Raw genomic sequence first — 15,833 nt, forward strand, 5'->3', positions numbered from 1 at the left:
TAAATAAAGCTGCTGTAAACATTCATATATAGGTCTTTGTATATACATATGTTTTTATTTTTCTTATCGATATATAAAAACCTATTGGTAAGGTTGCTGAATCAAATGGTAATGTATGTTTAACTTTATAAGAAACTGCCAGACTGTTTTGTTACTATTTTACTCTGGTGTTTTACTTTTTAGTTGTATCAAACTTATGTATTAAATATAGTCATGTTCTGGGTGTTATTATTTTTTAAGAAACTGCCAGCCTATTTTCTTATTATTTTGCTATTCCCACCACCAATGTATGAAGGTTGCACATGCTCCACATCCTTATCAACACTTGCTATTGATATTTAGCCATTCTAGCAGGTTTTAATGTGGTGTCTTGTGATTTTACTTTGCATTTCCCAGATAGCTAATAATGTTGAACATTTTTTCATATGCTGATCTTTTATCCATATCTCTTCTTTTTTTCTTATTATTGAGTTGTGAGAGTTTTTTGTATATTCTGGAGATAAGTTCATCATCACATAAGTGTCTTACAAACATTTTCTCTCACCCTGTAGCTTATCTTTTTATTTCTTTAACTAGAGTCCCTGTGCATGAAATTTGTGCACGGGTAGTGTTTCTAGGCCTGGCCAGCAATCAGGGCTGATCAGGTTTACCACTTCCCCACCTCCTCCTTTCCTTGTTGCCTGAGCACCGCCACCACATAGTTTCTTCCGCCTTGCTGCCTCTTTCTGCCCTTGCTTTCTCAGCACCCTGCCAACACCACTGTTGATCACCTAGAATGTTCTGTGCCGCCCCCTGGTGGTCAGTGTATGCCATAGTGAGCGATTGAACTCCTGGTTTCCCACCTGGTCAAACTCCCAAGGGGACACTTTGTATATTAGCCATATATATATATATATACATATATATATATATATATATATATATAGAGAGAGAGAGAGAGAGAGAGAGAGAGAGAGAGAGAGAGAAAGAAAGAGAGAGAGAGAGAGAGAGAGAGAGAGAGAGAGAGAGAGAGAGAGAGAGAGGGAGACTAGAGGCTTGGTGCATGAAATTCATGCACTGGGGGAGGGGGTGTTCCTCAGCCCAACCTGCACCCTCTCCAACCTGGGACCCCTCAGGGGATGTCTGACTGCCAGCAATTGCACATCCCTCTCACAATCCAGGACGGATGGCTTCCAACCGCTCACCTGCCTGCCTGCCTGATTGCCCCTAACCACTCCCCTGCCAGCCTGACTGATGCCTAACTGCTCCGCTGCTGGCCCAGTTGCCCCCAACTGCCCTTCCCTGCTGGCCCAGTCACCCCCAACTGCCCTTCCCTGCAACCTGGTCTCCCCTAACTTCCCTCCTCTGATGACCATCTTGTGACCACATGGGGGCAGCCATCTTGTACAAGGGTGTGATGGTCAATTTGCATATTACCTCTTTATTATATAGGATAGTATCTTTTGAGAAGCAAAGCTTTTTGTTTTTAATATATTTTATTGAGTTTTTACAGAGAGGAAGGGAGAGAGATAGAGAGGTAGAAATGTCAATGAGAGAGAAACATCGACCAGCTGCCTCTTGCACTACCACCACCCCCCCCCCTCCACCGAGGATGTGCTCAAAACCAATGTACATGCCCTTGACCGGAATTGAACCAGGGACCTTTCAGTCCACAGACCGATGCTCTACTGCTGAGCCAAACCAGTTTCGGCAGCTTTTCGTTTTTAATTAAATGCAATTTATCAGTTATTAAGTGGTTTGTATCTTAGCTAAGATATATTTGCCTAATCCAAGATTACAAACATTTTCTCCTATGTTTTCTTCTAGAAATTTTATAGATAAGTTTAGTCATATAAGTGATGATGTATATTATATTCTATATAAATATAAGAAATTATCCACTATAAAATAAATAAGTATACCTACTATACTATTACATGTTGGTCTCTAGTTTTGTTTTGTTTTTATAATACCTTCATTTGGTTCTGATATCAGGGTAATGGTTGCATCATAATATAAGTTGTTGGTCTTCTTATGAGCATGTAAAAGGTATTGATATCTATTACCACTGATCTGATATCATGTATTATTTCTAGTTCTTCTATTTGTTTTCTGCTGAAATTCTTCATCTGCCATTGTGTATTGTTTTACACTAGATGTTTTAATATTTTGTTTATACTTTATTATTTTTTAAAATATATTTTATTGATTTTTCACAGAGAGGAAGGGAGAGGAATAGAGAATTGGAAACATTGATGAGAGAGAAACGTCGATCAGCTGCCTCTTGCACACCCCCTATTGGGGATGTGCCCACAACCAAGTTACATGCACTTGACCATAATCGAACTTGGGACTGTTCGATCCACAGGCCAATGCTCTATCCACTAATAGAGCCAAACCAGTTAAGGCTGCTTTTATTATTATAGATTGGACTTATTAGAATGGGATAACATTCTCTTGTGACTTTTTATATCCTAAAATGAGGTATTTTATTAATATAAATTTATCTTTAGGTTTATATTTGCCATATACTAATGAAGCCAGTAAGACTAATAAGACTGCTTGGATTAACCAAAAAAAAAAAAAAAATGTAGTTAGGCGAATGTATGACTGTTACAGGCTTAATTCATCTTCAGCATACTGAAACTAGACAACCAGTGGGTCCAGACTGCCTGTCACCAATTAAGCAGAGACAGGGTTAAGTCATATATAAGCATTTATTTCATTAATGCCAGCAGTATGGTAGAGCAGCAGGTAATCTATGAAAATTTGCTCTACCCTTCTCCACAGCCAGCTGCTTATATTGGGTAAAAGGACAAAGATTACATGGAAAAGTAGGGATTACAGGCATGGGGAAATAGGCAACATATAATGTTACAGGTTACAGGCAATGCGGGCTGGTGGGAAGGGAGTCACAAAGGGCTAGTGTCTCAGGACCAGATTGTTTTAGCAACAAGGTTGTTAATCTTTCCTTGATGATAGGCAGTTCTCAGAAAAGGAGAATGGACTGCATTCCAGTATTAACTCCCATGTCCCAGGGCATACAACTCTTAGCCAGGTTAAAATGTGCCTTCTCTAATCAGAACAGAACCATCATAGTTAACAGAGCATGATCAATATTTCTTATAATTATAACTAGAGGTCCAGTGCACAAATTTGTGCATGGATGGGGTCCGGCTGGCCAGGTACCAATGGGCATATCAGGGCTGGGCCTGTCAGAAAGAGGAGATGATGGAGGTTGGCCAGCTGGCCAATCAGGGTCAGGCCGGCTGGGGGGAAGGCTGCAGGCTGTAGGCTGGCTGGCCCCGCCCCAAAAGCCATGGGAAGTTGGCCAACCATTCCCACCCCTGACTGGTGTTGTGGGGAGGGATGATCAGGGGTGGAGCTGGCTAGGGGGAGGGACCTTGGGCCAATTGGGGTGGTGAGGGCTGATCAGGGGTGGGGTCAGCCACAGGATGGGCTGTGAGTGGTGGGCTGGCTGGCTGTGGGGGGAGAGGGGGCGATCAGGGGCCAGCAGCCTGGTGGAAGGGCCATGGGTGGTTGGCTGGCTGGCCCTGTCACCTATTGGGGTAGGGGCGGCAATCAGGTGTGGGGCTGGCCTGAGGGAGCGTTTTTTATATCTAAATCCAGCCTACCACCAGGAATGCTCAGGGCCTACTCAAGAAGGCAAATAATCCTTTCCACTAATATTTACAGGGTAAAATAAAATTGTTGTTTAAGTATTAAATTTGACAAATAAAATAGTAGTCAAGTTTTCAGGCTAATTTAAATTGGCTAATTGAAATAAGCAAATATTCTAGAATAATTAATTGTACTGGACAAAAAGCAGTTCCTCAAGTGTTAACTAAAATTTTTATTGGTAGTTCATCTCATGATAAAATTGCATAACATGTAATGAAAGGCATTCTCAGACATTCTTGAGTTTCTGGTTACCTCACATTTCTTCCCTGAGGTTTGACGTTCTGACTGATGTTTCTTTGTTTCTGAATCTATTTTTTCCCCCAATCAGTTTATATTGTTCATTATATTCCACAAATGAGTGAGATCATGTGATATTTTCTCTGCCTGGCTTATTTCACTAAGCATAATGTTCTCCATCTTCATTCATGTTGTTGCAAATGGTAAAAGCTCCTTCTTTTTTACCGCAGCATAGTATTCCATTGTGTAGATATACCACAGTTTTCTAATCCACTCCATCTGCTGATGTGCACTTAGCCTGTTTCCAAATCTTAGCTATGGTGAATTATGCTGCTATGAACATAGGGGTGCATATATCCTTTCTGATTGATGTTTTTAGTTTTTTGGGATATATTCCTAGAAGTGGGGTCACTGGGTCAAATGGGATTTCCATTTTTTATTTTTTGAGGAAACTCCATACTATTCTCCACAGTGGCTGCACCAGTCTGCATTCCCATCAGCAGTGCCTGAGGGTTCCTTTTTCTCTGCATCTTCGCATCTTCACCAGCACTTGACATTTGTTGACTTGTTGATAATAGGTGTGAGATGATACTGCATTGTTGTTTTGGTTTGCATCTCTCTGATGATTAGTGACTTTGAGCAGGTTTTCATATGTCTCTTGGACGTCCTTCTGTCTTCTTTCAAAAAGTGTATATTTAGAATATGTTACCCATTTTTTGATTGGGTTGTTTATCTTTTTGTTAAGCTGCATGAGTATCATATAAATGTTGGAGATTAAACCCTTATCATTGATATCATTGGCAAATATGTTCTCCCATGCATTGTTGTTTTATTGATGGTTTCCTTTGCTGTACAAAAGCTTTTTATTTTTATATAGTCCCATTTGTTTATTTTCTCTTTAGTTTCCATTGCCCTAGGAGCAGTATCAGTGAAGAAATTGTTTTGGCATATGTCAGATATTTTTCTGCCTATAGATTCCACTAGTATTTTTATGGTTTCCCATCTTCTGTTTAAGTCCTTGATCCATTTTGAGTTTATTTTTGTGTATGGTGTAAATTTGTGGTTTACTTTCATTTTTTTGCATGTATCTGTTCAATTTTCCAAACACCATTTATTGAAGAGACTGTCTTGACTCCATTGTATGTTCATGCCTCCTTTGTCAAATATTAATTGAGCATAGCGATTTGGATGGATTTCTCACTGTTTTGAGAACAGTGGCTTTGTAATATAGCTTCATATCTGGTATTGAGATCCCTCCTACTTTGTTCTTTTTTCTCAGGATTGCTGTAGCTTTTCGGTATCTTTTTTTATTCAGATGAAATTTTGGAAAGTTTGTTTTAGGTCTTTGAAATATGCGGTTGGTATTTTAATGGGAAATGCCTTGAATTTATAGATTGCTTTGGGTAGTATAGACATTTTGATGATGTTGATTCTACCAATCTATGAACATGGTATGTTCTTCCATCTGTTTATGTCTTCCTCTATCTCTTTTTTCAGTGTTGTTTATTAAATGTTATTTTTAAAGTAATAAGTTGGTCACTTCTTTTAATCATTCTCTTAGGCCACGAAGAAATATTAAATGATAATATAGAATTGATATGGTAGTGACTGAAAATGAATGGTATGCATTATTTACTGTGAGGAAATGAAAGAACAAGTGGGAATTTTAGAACCTCTTGGTACTTATTATCTTACTTGTCATCATGGAATAAGGATAAGTTTAGGAATAAATTAAGTTTAGGAATAAAGTAATAAATACTCTGAGCTGTTAGTCATTTCATTAGAAAGTTTTCTTTTCTTTAAAAGAAAAGTTTTAAAGTTCTTGATAGACATCCCCCCAAATCAATAATTTTATTAATTTCAGTGAAGAAATTAAAGTTCAACCAAGTCAGTTCAGAGAATCAGTAGAACCAAATGGAAGGATTTATGAGGAACAGAGAAAGTTAGAAGAAAGTTTTACCATTCACTTAGGTAAGTATATTAATCTTTTCCAGTCATAATTTATTATAAGTTCTGAAGCTTTTAGTATGCTACAAGAAAATTTCCCAGCATATGAGTAAAACATACTATGTTAGTTTTAATACTTATCCTGCTCCAAAAAAAGCTTACAGATTTTTGGCTATAAGTTTTAGTTTATATGTTATTTTTTGCAAATAGAAAGATTCAATATTACTAGTTACAAATTGGGAAATTGCAAAGCCTATTTTCAGTAATTTGTAGCACAGATTTATCTGGATGATTGTCATAGGAATTTGCTGCTAAGTATTTTTCTGGGATTGTTGCCTGTATCCCCTAGGTGCTCAGTTGAAGACCATGCATAATTTGAGATTGCTGAGAGCAGATATGCTGGATTTCTGTAAGCACAAAAGAAATCATCGAAGTGGTGTGAAACTTCATCGACTCCAGACAGCTCTGTCACTTTATTCCACATCGCTCTGTGGCCTGGTTTTACTAGTAGATAATAGAATTAATTCATATAGTGGTATTAAAAGAGGTAAGTTAACATTATACATATTTATTTCATTAAATTTATTTTTTAAATACCATTCTCACAAAGAAAAAATTAAATTATGAAAAAGTTGAAAAAATGTTTTAGTCATCCCAGAGTTCAAGTAGATCAAATAACAATCTACCAGGCCACAGCTATTTTAGATTTGTTTCAAGCTTTAACATGGGCATGGTGCTTTAGAATATTTAATTTTTCTAAAATTGCATTATATTGTAAACAACGCTCTTATGGTTCCTAGTTTCAAGGTACAACAAAAAGAATAAGATATAAATGTAGCCCTATCTGGTTTGGCTCAGTGGCTAGAGCATCCTGGGTTCAATTCCGCTCAAGGGCACATGCCCTGGTTGCAAGCCCATCCCCAATGGGGGTTGTGCAGAAGGCAGCCAATCAGTGATTCTCTCTCATTATTGATGTTTCTATCTCTGTCCCCCTTTCCTCTCTGAAATCAATAAAAATATATTTTTTAAAAAAACAAAAACACAGCAATAGCTTAAAAAAAAAAAGATATAAATGTAGCTTCAATTTAGAAACAGATCCTGGCTTTAGTGATTTTTAACTTATCCATTTGTACCTTTTTGTTTTTTAAATAATCTATTTCTTAAATGTGCTAGGTAAAATGTATACCTTCCCTCAGAATACAACCTATTTTTTATGATTACTTTTAAAATTTCAATATATAAGCTGTTTTAAAATATATAACTTTTTAAAAGAAGCTTGAATAGAGTCTATTTGTGACTGGATTATGAAGTCAAAGTATCTGTTATTTAAAGAAGGTTTGGAATCACCTTAAAATTTTCTTGTCTATTGTTTACTCTTTTGAGTGATTGAAAGATTGCTTCGATAAAAACAATTGCTGTACTTTAACTTCATAAGACATAATTGTTGAAAGGACAAGTATTAGAAATCATACTTGTGAATTTTATATTTTATTAATCAGTTCTCCTTACTGTAAGTAAATACTAAATATTGATAGTTCACCTTTAAAGTTTATACATGTTTTGGGTTCCTTAGATTTTGCCACAGTTTGCCAAGAGTGCACTGACTTTCATTTTCCTCGAATTGAAGAACAACTGGAAGTTGTCCAGCAGGTGGTACTTTATGCTAGAACCCAGCGCAGGAGTAAGTTGAAAGAATCACATGGTCAGTGAAACTCAAATTTTTAAAAATTTCACTCTTATAATGATATGTCCCTAGACACTCTAATAGCATATGGGCCATAATTGAAATACAAAAAGAGGTAGAAAAAAGAAATTAAGAATAAAATTCAATATCTTTAGGAGCTTAGATTTTGTTCTTAATTCCCTTTTTAGCATAATTTTGTACAAGATCCTCAGCTCGTGCATCAGGCCTCTTGTAAGTATTAATTCTAATATATAAAAAGCCAGGGGCTGTCACAACCGAAACCACCGGATGGATGACCAAACACAGGCTGTGTGGGGCAGCCAGGCTGGCAGGGGGGGTTAGTGAGGGAAGACCAAAAGCTGAACAGCTAGGCTGAGTACTAGGAAATTGGTTATGGAAGCATATCCTAACCGGGAACATTTGGAAAATTTCAGTGTGCCCTCTTATTCATCTACCATCTTCCTCCATCTCTTTCAAAACCAGAAATGATGTGATCACTAACATTTTAATATTATTCTTAGTAGTGACTAAAACATGAAAATTGAGATCATGACAGGTGTGGCAGAAGGAGGATTCTAAGTATATTTGTGAGAGATAGCAAGAGTGCAGTAAAATGACAGGAAGTTTTTAAACCACATACACTTAAGGCAATGTGTGTACATCATGGTACTATTTTGTTTTTGTTCAAGCAACTATTTTGTGGTTTAAGTGAGTCAGTGAAACAAGTAGGTTTGTAAAAGACAACTTTCTTAAAGGAACTAGCATGTTGTTACAGAACAGTTGTTTTTTTTAAAATATTTTCTCTGTCTTTTCCTTTTCTGTGCATGCCCACATTTGTTCTACACATTTATATCCTGATATACAAGTACCTTTTTATTCTAAGACATTCCATTGTTTTCTTTACTGTGTTTATTATATTCCCACAAAAACAATGTTTTTTGTACATATTTTATATGCATTTAAAAAAATTAAAAATGGCCATTTTCTTAGTAAACATGGAAAGGGAGTCTTGGTCGGTGTGGCTTAGTTGGTTGGAGCGTTTACCTGTACACCAAAAGGTCATGGCTTCAATTCTCGGTCAGGGCTCATACAGCCCCAATTGGTTGCAAGTTCAGCCCCAATTGGGGCATGTATGAGAAGCAACTAGTGAATGTTTCTCTCTCTCTCTCTCTCTCTCTCTCTCTCTCTCTCTCTCTCTCTCTCTCTCTCTCTCTCTCTCTTTCTCTCTCTCTTCCCCCCCCCCCCCCTCACTCCCTCTCTCTAAGGAGAAAAAAAAGCATGGAAAGGAAAATGGACTATGAACTATTCTCTCTTGTTTACTGAACAGGAATTCTGTTTGTTCATACCTTATGTGAGCAAGATTAAAGTCCTTAATTATTGTTTTGTTTTATTTTGTTTTCTGTGCTATGATCAGATATGTATTCAGAGCCTATCAATTACATGGCTCTGAATGAGAAACTGACCTATTACATTAAATAATGGATTCTGGCAACACAGAGTCTTCCTTCTCTTTGTGCCTCTCTCTCCCTCTGTCCATTCATAAAATATATGTGTTTACAAGGTATGATGTTATAAATCAATTCATTAAAGTAGTTCCTAGGTAAAAATATTTAGTTATTTTTATTCAGCACTTTCTTGAAACCATGATATTCCCTTGGTATGTGCAGTTTATTTATTTGAAGTTCTGACTCTTTTCAAGTGATTTTCTGATGCCAAAGGCTATTCCAAATAGTTTTGTATTTAATTGGAATCAATATACTGCTTCTTAAAAAGTGCTACTTTAAATGTTAATATTTATTCTGCATTTTATTGATTTCTGATAGAATTCTTATAAAATTCATATGTATCTTCTATTAAAAATATGTGTATATATGCCGAAACCGGTTTGGCTCAGTGGATAGAGCATCGGTCTGCAGACTGAAAGGTCCCAGGTTCGATTCCGGTCAGGGGCATGTACATTGGTTGCGGGCACATCCCCAGTAGGGGGTGTGCAAGAGGCAGCTGATCGATGCTTCTCTCATCAATGTTTCTAACTCTCTATCCCTCTCCCTTCCTCTCTGTAAAAAATCAATAATTAAAAAAATATGTGTATATGTAAAATAATTCATATATAACCATAATAACGTGTGGTCTATTGTGATGTATCTCATTTTACTAACATGTATCCTTTTAAGTAATATCATGCCTTCTACAAAGAATAGCTATTGACTACCTGAAAAAAATTGCTCCATTTGAAACAGAAACTTACATATCTGTTTGAAGTAAATTGTATATAATGTCAAAGTATAAGTAAAGAGATTCCTGGTGCTACTAACCATTTGTTTATAGTTCTGTACAAGTTATATAAAAAACAGTGACTCAGATTCTAAAAATAAAAATGGCCACATGACAACTATCTAATGAAGTTATTTTATGTGTTGTTAACTTAGTGCTTTGAACCTCTCAGAAAAATAGGGTATTGGCAAAACTAATGTGGTTAAGATCAGAGGATTTGGGATCTGTATATGTAGGTTCATTCCTGGTTACACCACTTGCCTGCACATTCTTGGATAAGTTAATTAACCTATGAAGTCTCTGTTTCCTCAAATATAAACGAAGTACTAAAAGTACTTAACTCATAACGTTGTTGTTATTGACATTTTTTAAAAAATGAAATGAGACCACCATCCATGTAAAGCAGTAGTGGGGAACTTTCTTTCTGCCAAGGGCCATTGGGTATTTATAACATCATTCATGGGCCATACAAAATTATCAACTTAAAAATTAGCTTGCTCTATTTGGTTAAACATTTAATTAACTCACCCCTAGTGCCTTGGCAGGGTCAGACCGAATGATTTTGTGGGCCTTATGTGGCCTGTGGGCTAGATGTTCCCCATTCCTGATGTAAAGCATGCTTCAGAATGCCTGGCACCTAATAAATTTATTAGAGATTCCTAATAAATGTTTGCTGTCATGATTGCTTGAGGAATAGTAGTAGTAATGTGTTTTTATATGTTGTGATAGTCTTTCATGTTCCATTATCTTATTAATAGATTCTGGAAACCGAAATGGAGGAAGTGAAGATAAGTCTAAAAATGCTGATAGAAACTATTTAAATATTTTACCTGGTAAGTATTATTTCAAATTGTAATTTTCTTATCAGACTAGTGACCTGATACACAAATTCATGCACATTAAAAGAGAATTAATTAGAAGAAATATTTTAATATTGCTATTGCCCTTTCTCTGTAATAGAAGTGTCAGAGATGAAAAAAAATTAGTAAAATGTATATGAAAATCTTCCTCCTGTCAGAGTCTGGGGTGCACCACAGAAACCAGAATCAAGTCCCCGCCCACCTACATGTGCCTCAAAATCACACAAGACCCTGACCCAGCTGGCCCCACCACCATTGGCCTACATACAGACCCAGCCGGCCCCACCCCGGTCAAGCCCCACCAGGTGGGAGGCATTGCCTCAGGTTGCCTGGCCCTGCATGAGGTCGTCCCCTGTCAAGCCCCACCAGGCAGGTGGTGCAGCCTCAGGTCCCTTCTGATTGCTCATGAAGGCTCATAACGGGAATTCAGCCTCCTCTGTGGACACAGCCATCTTGTGTTACAGAATCGCTGCTTTAGCTGTGGGTGCAGCCATCTTGTTATAGTGTGATGGTCAATTTGCATATCCCCTCTTTATTAAATAGGAAACATTGAAATCAGATTTGAAACATTAGTTCTTATGGCATACTTCATAAAAAGTTTGTCAGTGTATCATTTTAAAACAGCATCATATCTATATAGTATACTTTCACAGATGTTCTGCAACTTAAATCTTATAATTAGCACTGAGTTTTCTAGATCCGTATAAGAAAACTTGCTCAAGTAGTTGCATAAGCCTTATTGTTATTTGCTATTTTAGATTTCTTTTTTCATACATTGATTTCTTAGTTTCTTTAATGAACCAAGAAATAATTTTATTCTGAAACATAAACAATGGCATAAACAGTTGAACTTGTGAGAGAAGATGGGTCATCTAACTTAAAATCTTTCTATTTTCCCATCAACTTATTCACTTTACATTTCTTTCATTTCCTTATTATCTTGGGTATATCTATAATAATAAAAGCATAATATGCTAATTAGATTGGATGTCCTTCTGGACAATCTTCTGGATAAAGCAGGGGCTGCAAGGGAAGCCTGGGTCCTGGGTGCTAGAGGGAATCTGGTGCAGGCAGCTGAGGGAAGGAAGGCCTACTCTTGCATCAATTTCATGCATCGGGTCTCTAGTAGTATATAATCTGAATATTCAGTCTCTTGGTCCTATCCCAGATTGGATTCACTCTGATGATCCTTAATAGTGTTTTTATGACAGGGCATAACAAGGAAGGCCTATCTGTTTACTTTATAAGTGTAAAGTCTCTTAAACTAAATGGTATATTTTGTAGTTTCATAAATAGCCAAGGTTGTTTCTTCATATTACCTTCCCAGGTTTTCTACGTGTAGGTCACATTCCATTGAATCTAGGAAAATACCATAGCCATTTCTGGAATTAACTTGTCAGTCTTAGTTAACTTGTGGTCATCAGCTTCTGAATTTCCTTCCACCTTCAGATATCCTACCTTAGTGGATAATGTTAGAGGCCGGATTGCATCACCACTTTGTGGAACAGGAAACTGTCCTCCTCTCTATCTAAAAATACCTTCATTGAGACAGGACTCATTATATTTCTCTTCATAGATCCATAATTTAAATTATCCATGTTTTGTGGTTTTCTTAAAATGTACCAATCTTAATATCTCCGGAAGTACCATTGTCTGTTTCTGTTTTTGTTTTTAAACTCAACTGTGTGTTTTTTTCTTTTTGTTAATCCTCACTGGATGATATTTTTTCCATTGATTTTTAGAGAGAATGAGAGGGAAGCAGGAGAGAGGGAGGGAAAGAGACAGAGAGAGAGAGAGAGAGAGAGACATCAAATGTGAGCGAGACACACCGGTTGGCTGCCTCCTGCACAAGCCCCAACCGGAGCTGGGGATGAAGCCCACCACTGAAGTATGTGCCCTTGACTGGGAATCAGTCATACCTGCAACCCTTCTGCCAGTACTCTAACCCTTGTGAAAACACATCCAGGGCAAAAACTTAACTCTTTATTGCTATGTTTATTTCCTTCCTTGTTCCTTTTTAGAAAAAGCCAATAGATTAGTATCTCATTATCACCACAAATCAGGAAACTATGCCATTAAGTCTGCATTAAGAAAGGAATATTAAGCTCTTCAACTAGATATGCAGGTAGGATCTGAATTTCTGTTTAATTAAAGAATGCCTACACAGCTAGGAAGTAAACAGAAAAAAGATCCAAATCACAAAAGCTTTACATTTTTTAAATTGCAAAGAAAAAATATTTTATTCATATAATTTTTAATTAGTAGTTTTGCTTTATCATTTGCTTTAAAATAATCTAAGTATTTACAGTCTATATCATCTAATTCTCACAACTACTTTGCAAGAAAAGCAGACCGGCATTATTTTTTTCATTTTATACATGATGTACAAAGGATCTATAAGTTGAATTGATTTACCTAAGATCACTCAGCCAATAAGTGCTAGAGGCAGATCTTCTTAATGCCCAATCTAGTCCTTTTTCTACAATATTATATTGCTGTCATTAATACTGCCAGCTCCACAACCCCCCTTTTACTAATGGGTAAAATGAAGCCTAGTGACAGGGGTTCTAAGGTCACCCGAAGCGATGTGGGGGTTAGGAGCGACTGCTCACTAAGTCATCTGCCTCACTGCTGGGCCATGGCCATATTTCCTGTAAGACCTGCATCACAATGATCAGAGGAGTTTAGGAGGTGGTGCATTTCATTGGGCCCAGAAGTATATGGTCTCAGAGAGAGTCATCCGGGTTTCTACTAAGCTACTTGTGTCTTTTATTGCCTTCCAGAAAATTGTGACAAAACTATTTTTCATCAGATAATTTTTTAAGCTTTTTATTTGACTAGTTTATTTTCATGTTTATGTCTCTGCTTTTTTTTTTTTCTTTAATTCATTTTTCTGCTTATCTAATTCTTTTATCTTAAGTTAAAAAGAAAAATACTTCCTGGGGCCTGTCAGTGGCATTCATTGATATAATTCATGTACACTGGTAACTAGAAATGGTTAAACATTGTGCTAAAGTACATTGAGTACCTTTAACTATACTATTTGTTAATAAGTACGTATAAGTAAAATCCTGAGATGGTGACTTTGAAGCCAAGGTAAGAAGACTGTGTGGGGCCGGGGTTAGTGATAGAATACTTCTTAGAAGAGCACAGCTTCCCTAGAAGGACATACCAGAATTTCCTGGCAACAATGTATATTTTTTAAAACATATTCTTTATGTTTTATATTTTGTTTCTTTATATGACAAACTGTAGAATATAAAAGCTGATGAGATTTTATATTCTGTAGCTAATGTGGCTACATAGAAAATGCAATGATTGTAGGAAGTGATGGATTTTAAGTTTCGATGAGCACTGCTCTAAAATTCGGTCTAAGACATTTGTTCATCCATTCATTCAACAAATATTTATTAACTACCTTCTGTGTACCAGGTACTCTTCTGTGTGCTAGGGATAGAACATTAAACAAGATAGACAAAGTTCCCAGTTATGGAGTGTAAACAAATGGTCTCTTTAAAATAAGCTCATAAACAATGCAAATCTCATTGTCAGGAATAGAATAAAATGTAACAACGTGAAAGAGAAGTGAGAGGTGAGGAAGTCCTCCAGCCCCTGGAACAGTCAAGGAAGCCTCTCTAAGGAGGTGGCTTTTGATCTGAGACATGATTAATGAAAAGTCAGCCCTACAAAAATCCTGGGGATACCTTTCACAAAGCAGCCGGAATTGGGAACAAGCTATACATGTTTGCAGAACTGAACAAAAGCCAGTGTGGCTGGGCAGGAAGAGAGAGATTGAGACAAGAGGATGTCAGACAGATAGGCAGTGTCCAAATCATATAGACCTTGCAGATCACAGTAAAGCATTTGAACTTTTTTCTGAATGTGCTGTGAGCCTGTTGGGGGATTTTATGTAGGGGGTTGATATAATGTGATTTACATATAAATTATTTGCCTGCCCTATGGGCAACAATGGAAACAGATTCATTAAGAGGCTATTACAACCGAAGCCGGTTTGGCTCAGTGGTAGAGCGTCGGTCTGTGGACTGAAAGGTCCCAGGTTCGATTCCGGTCAAGGGCATGTACATTGGTTGCGGGCACATCCCTGGTAGGGGGTGTGCAAGAGGCAGCTGGTCGATGTTTCTCTCTCATGGACGTTTCTAGCTCTCTATCACTCTCCCTCTCTGTAAAATTTCAATAAAATATTTTTTTTTTTAAAGAGGCTATTACAAAAACCTAGGTGAGAGGTGATGGTAGCATGACTAGGTGATAGCAGTAAAAATGGAGTGCTCATATTTGAGATATTTTTTGGAGATGTTACTGAAAATAGTTGGTGGTGAATTGGATTGGGGATTGGGCAGACACATGGAGAGAAAAAAAGTAATGAAAGGCAACTTCTGTGTTTCTGTCCTGAGCAAATAACTGGACAGAAATCAGACCCATAAATTGAGATGGAAAAGAGCAGATTTAGGGTTTGGGGATGACAGGTAGTCAAGTAACCTGTTTTTACATAAGTTTGAGTTAAGTGGGATACTGAGCATTGACATCAACATAGAAATAATGAATACTCATTTGATTTACTTACTACGTGGTGGTTACTTCATAACCAACTTATGAACCTAATGCAAGAGTGGCTATTGCTTCTTTTTCCATCACTTTCTCTCCAAGAATTTATATGCAGTAATTATAATTGCTTCCGGAACCCAACATAGGTTCCTGATTCACCTCTACTAGTTTGGTTCATTGATTGCCCATTCCAGCTCTTTGTGCTCTCCATTGATGGTGTGATTTAGCCATTTGAAAATCATGGTTGCGTTTGTTGTTCACAGGAGAATTTTACATTACAAGGCATTCTAATCTCTCAGAAATCCATGTTGCTTTTCATCTTTGTGTGGATGACAATGTGAAATCTGGAAACATCACTGCTCGCGATCCTGCCATTATGGGGCTCCGAAACATACTCAAGGTTTGCTGCACCCACGACATCACAACAATAAGTATTCCTCTCTTGCTCGTGCATGATATGTCAGAGGTGAGCATATAGGAAAATGCAGTAATTGTATGAATATATAACCCTCCATATTGTGTGCTAACAATAATCACTTTACATTTTAAAAGCACTTTTTTTTTTTTTTTAACTAATGGATATTTTTATCTCCTATCTGGTTGATAGA

General features: G+C 37.0%; 1 protein-coding gene across 3 annotated transcripts in view; it reads left to right on the plus strand.

Moving 5' to 3' along the window:
- The window catches only part of CUNH12orf4 (chromosome unknown C12orf4 homolog), a 53,307-nt gene that overhangs the window by 26,984 nt on the left and 10,490 nt on the right, over positions 1-15,833 (plus strand). The window contains exons 7-11 of one of the 3 annotated variants that reach the window (XM_036457427.2): positions 5,762-5,868; positions 6,194-6,391; positions 7,418-7,546; positions 10,561-10,635; positions 15,489-15,691. In XM_036457427.2, the coding sequence (XP_036313320.1) occupies positions 5,762-5,868; positions 6,194-6,391; positions 7,418-7,546; positions 10,561-10,635; positions 15,489-15,691 (712 nt within the window). The remainder of the gene's footprint in view (positions 1-5,761; positions 5,869-6,193; positions 6,392-7,417; positions 7,547-10,560; positions 10,636-15,488; positions 15,692-15,833) is intronic. The other 2 variants (XM_036457428.2, XM_036457429.2) reach the window with 2 other exon arrangements.

The sequence above is a fragment of the Pipistrellus kuhlii genome, unplaced genomic scaffold, assembly GCF_014108245.1.
Source record: "Pipistrellus kuhlii isolate mPipKuh1 unplaced genomic scaffold, mPipKuh1.p scaffold_m20_p_3, whole genome shotgun sequence".
Classification (NCBI taxonomy): Eukaryota; Metazoa; Chordata; class Mammalia; order Chiroptera; family Vespertilionidae; genus Pipistrellus; species Pipistrellus kuhlii.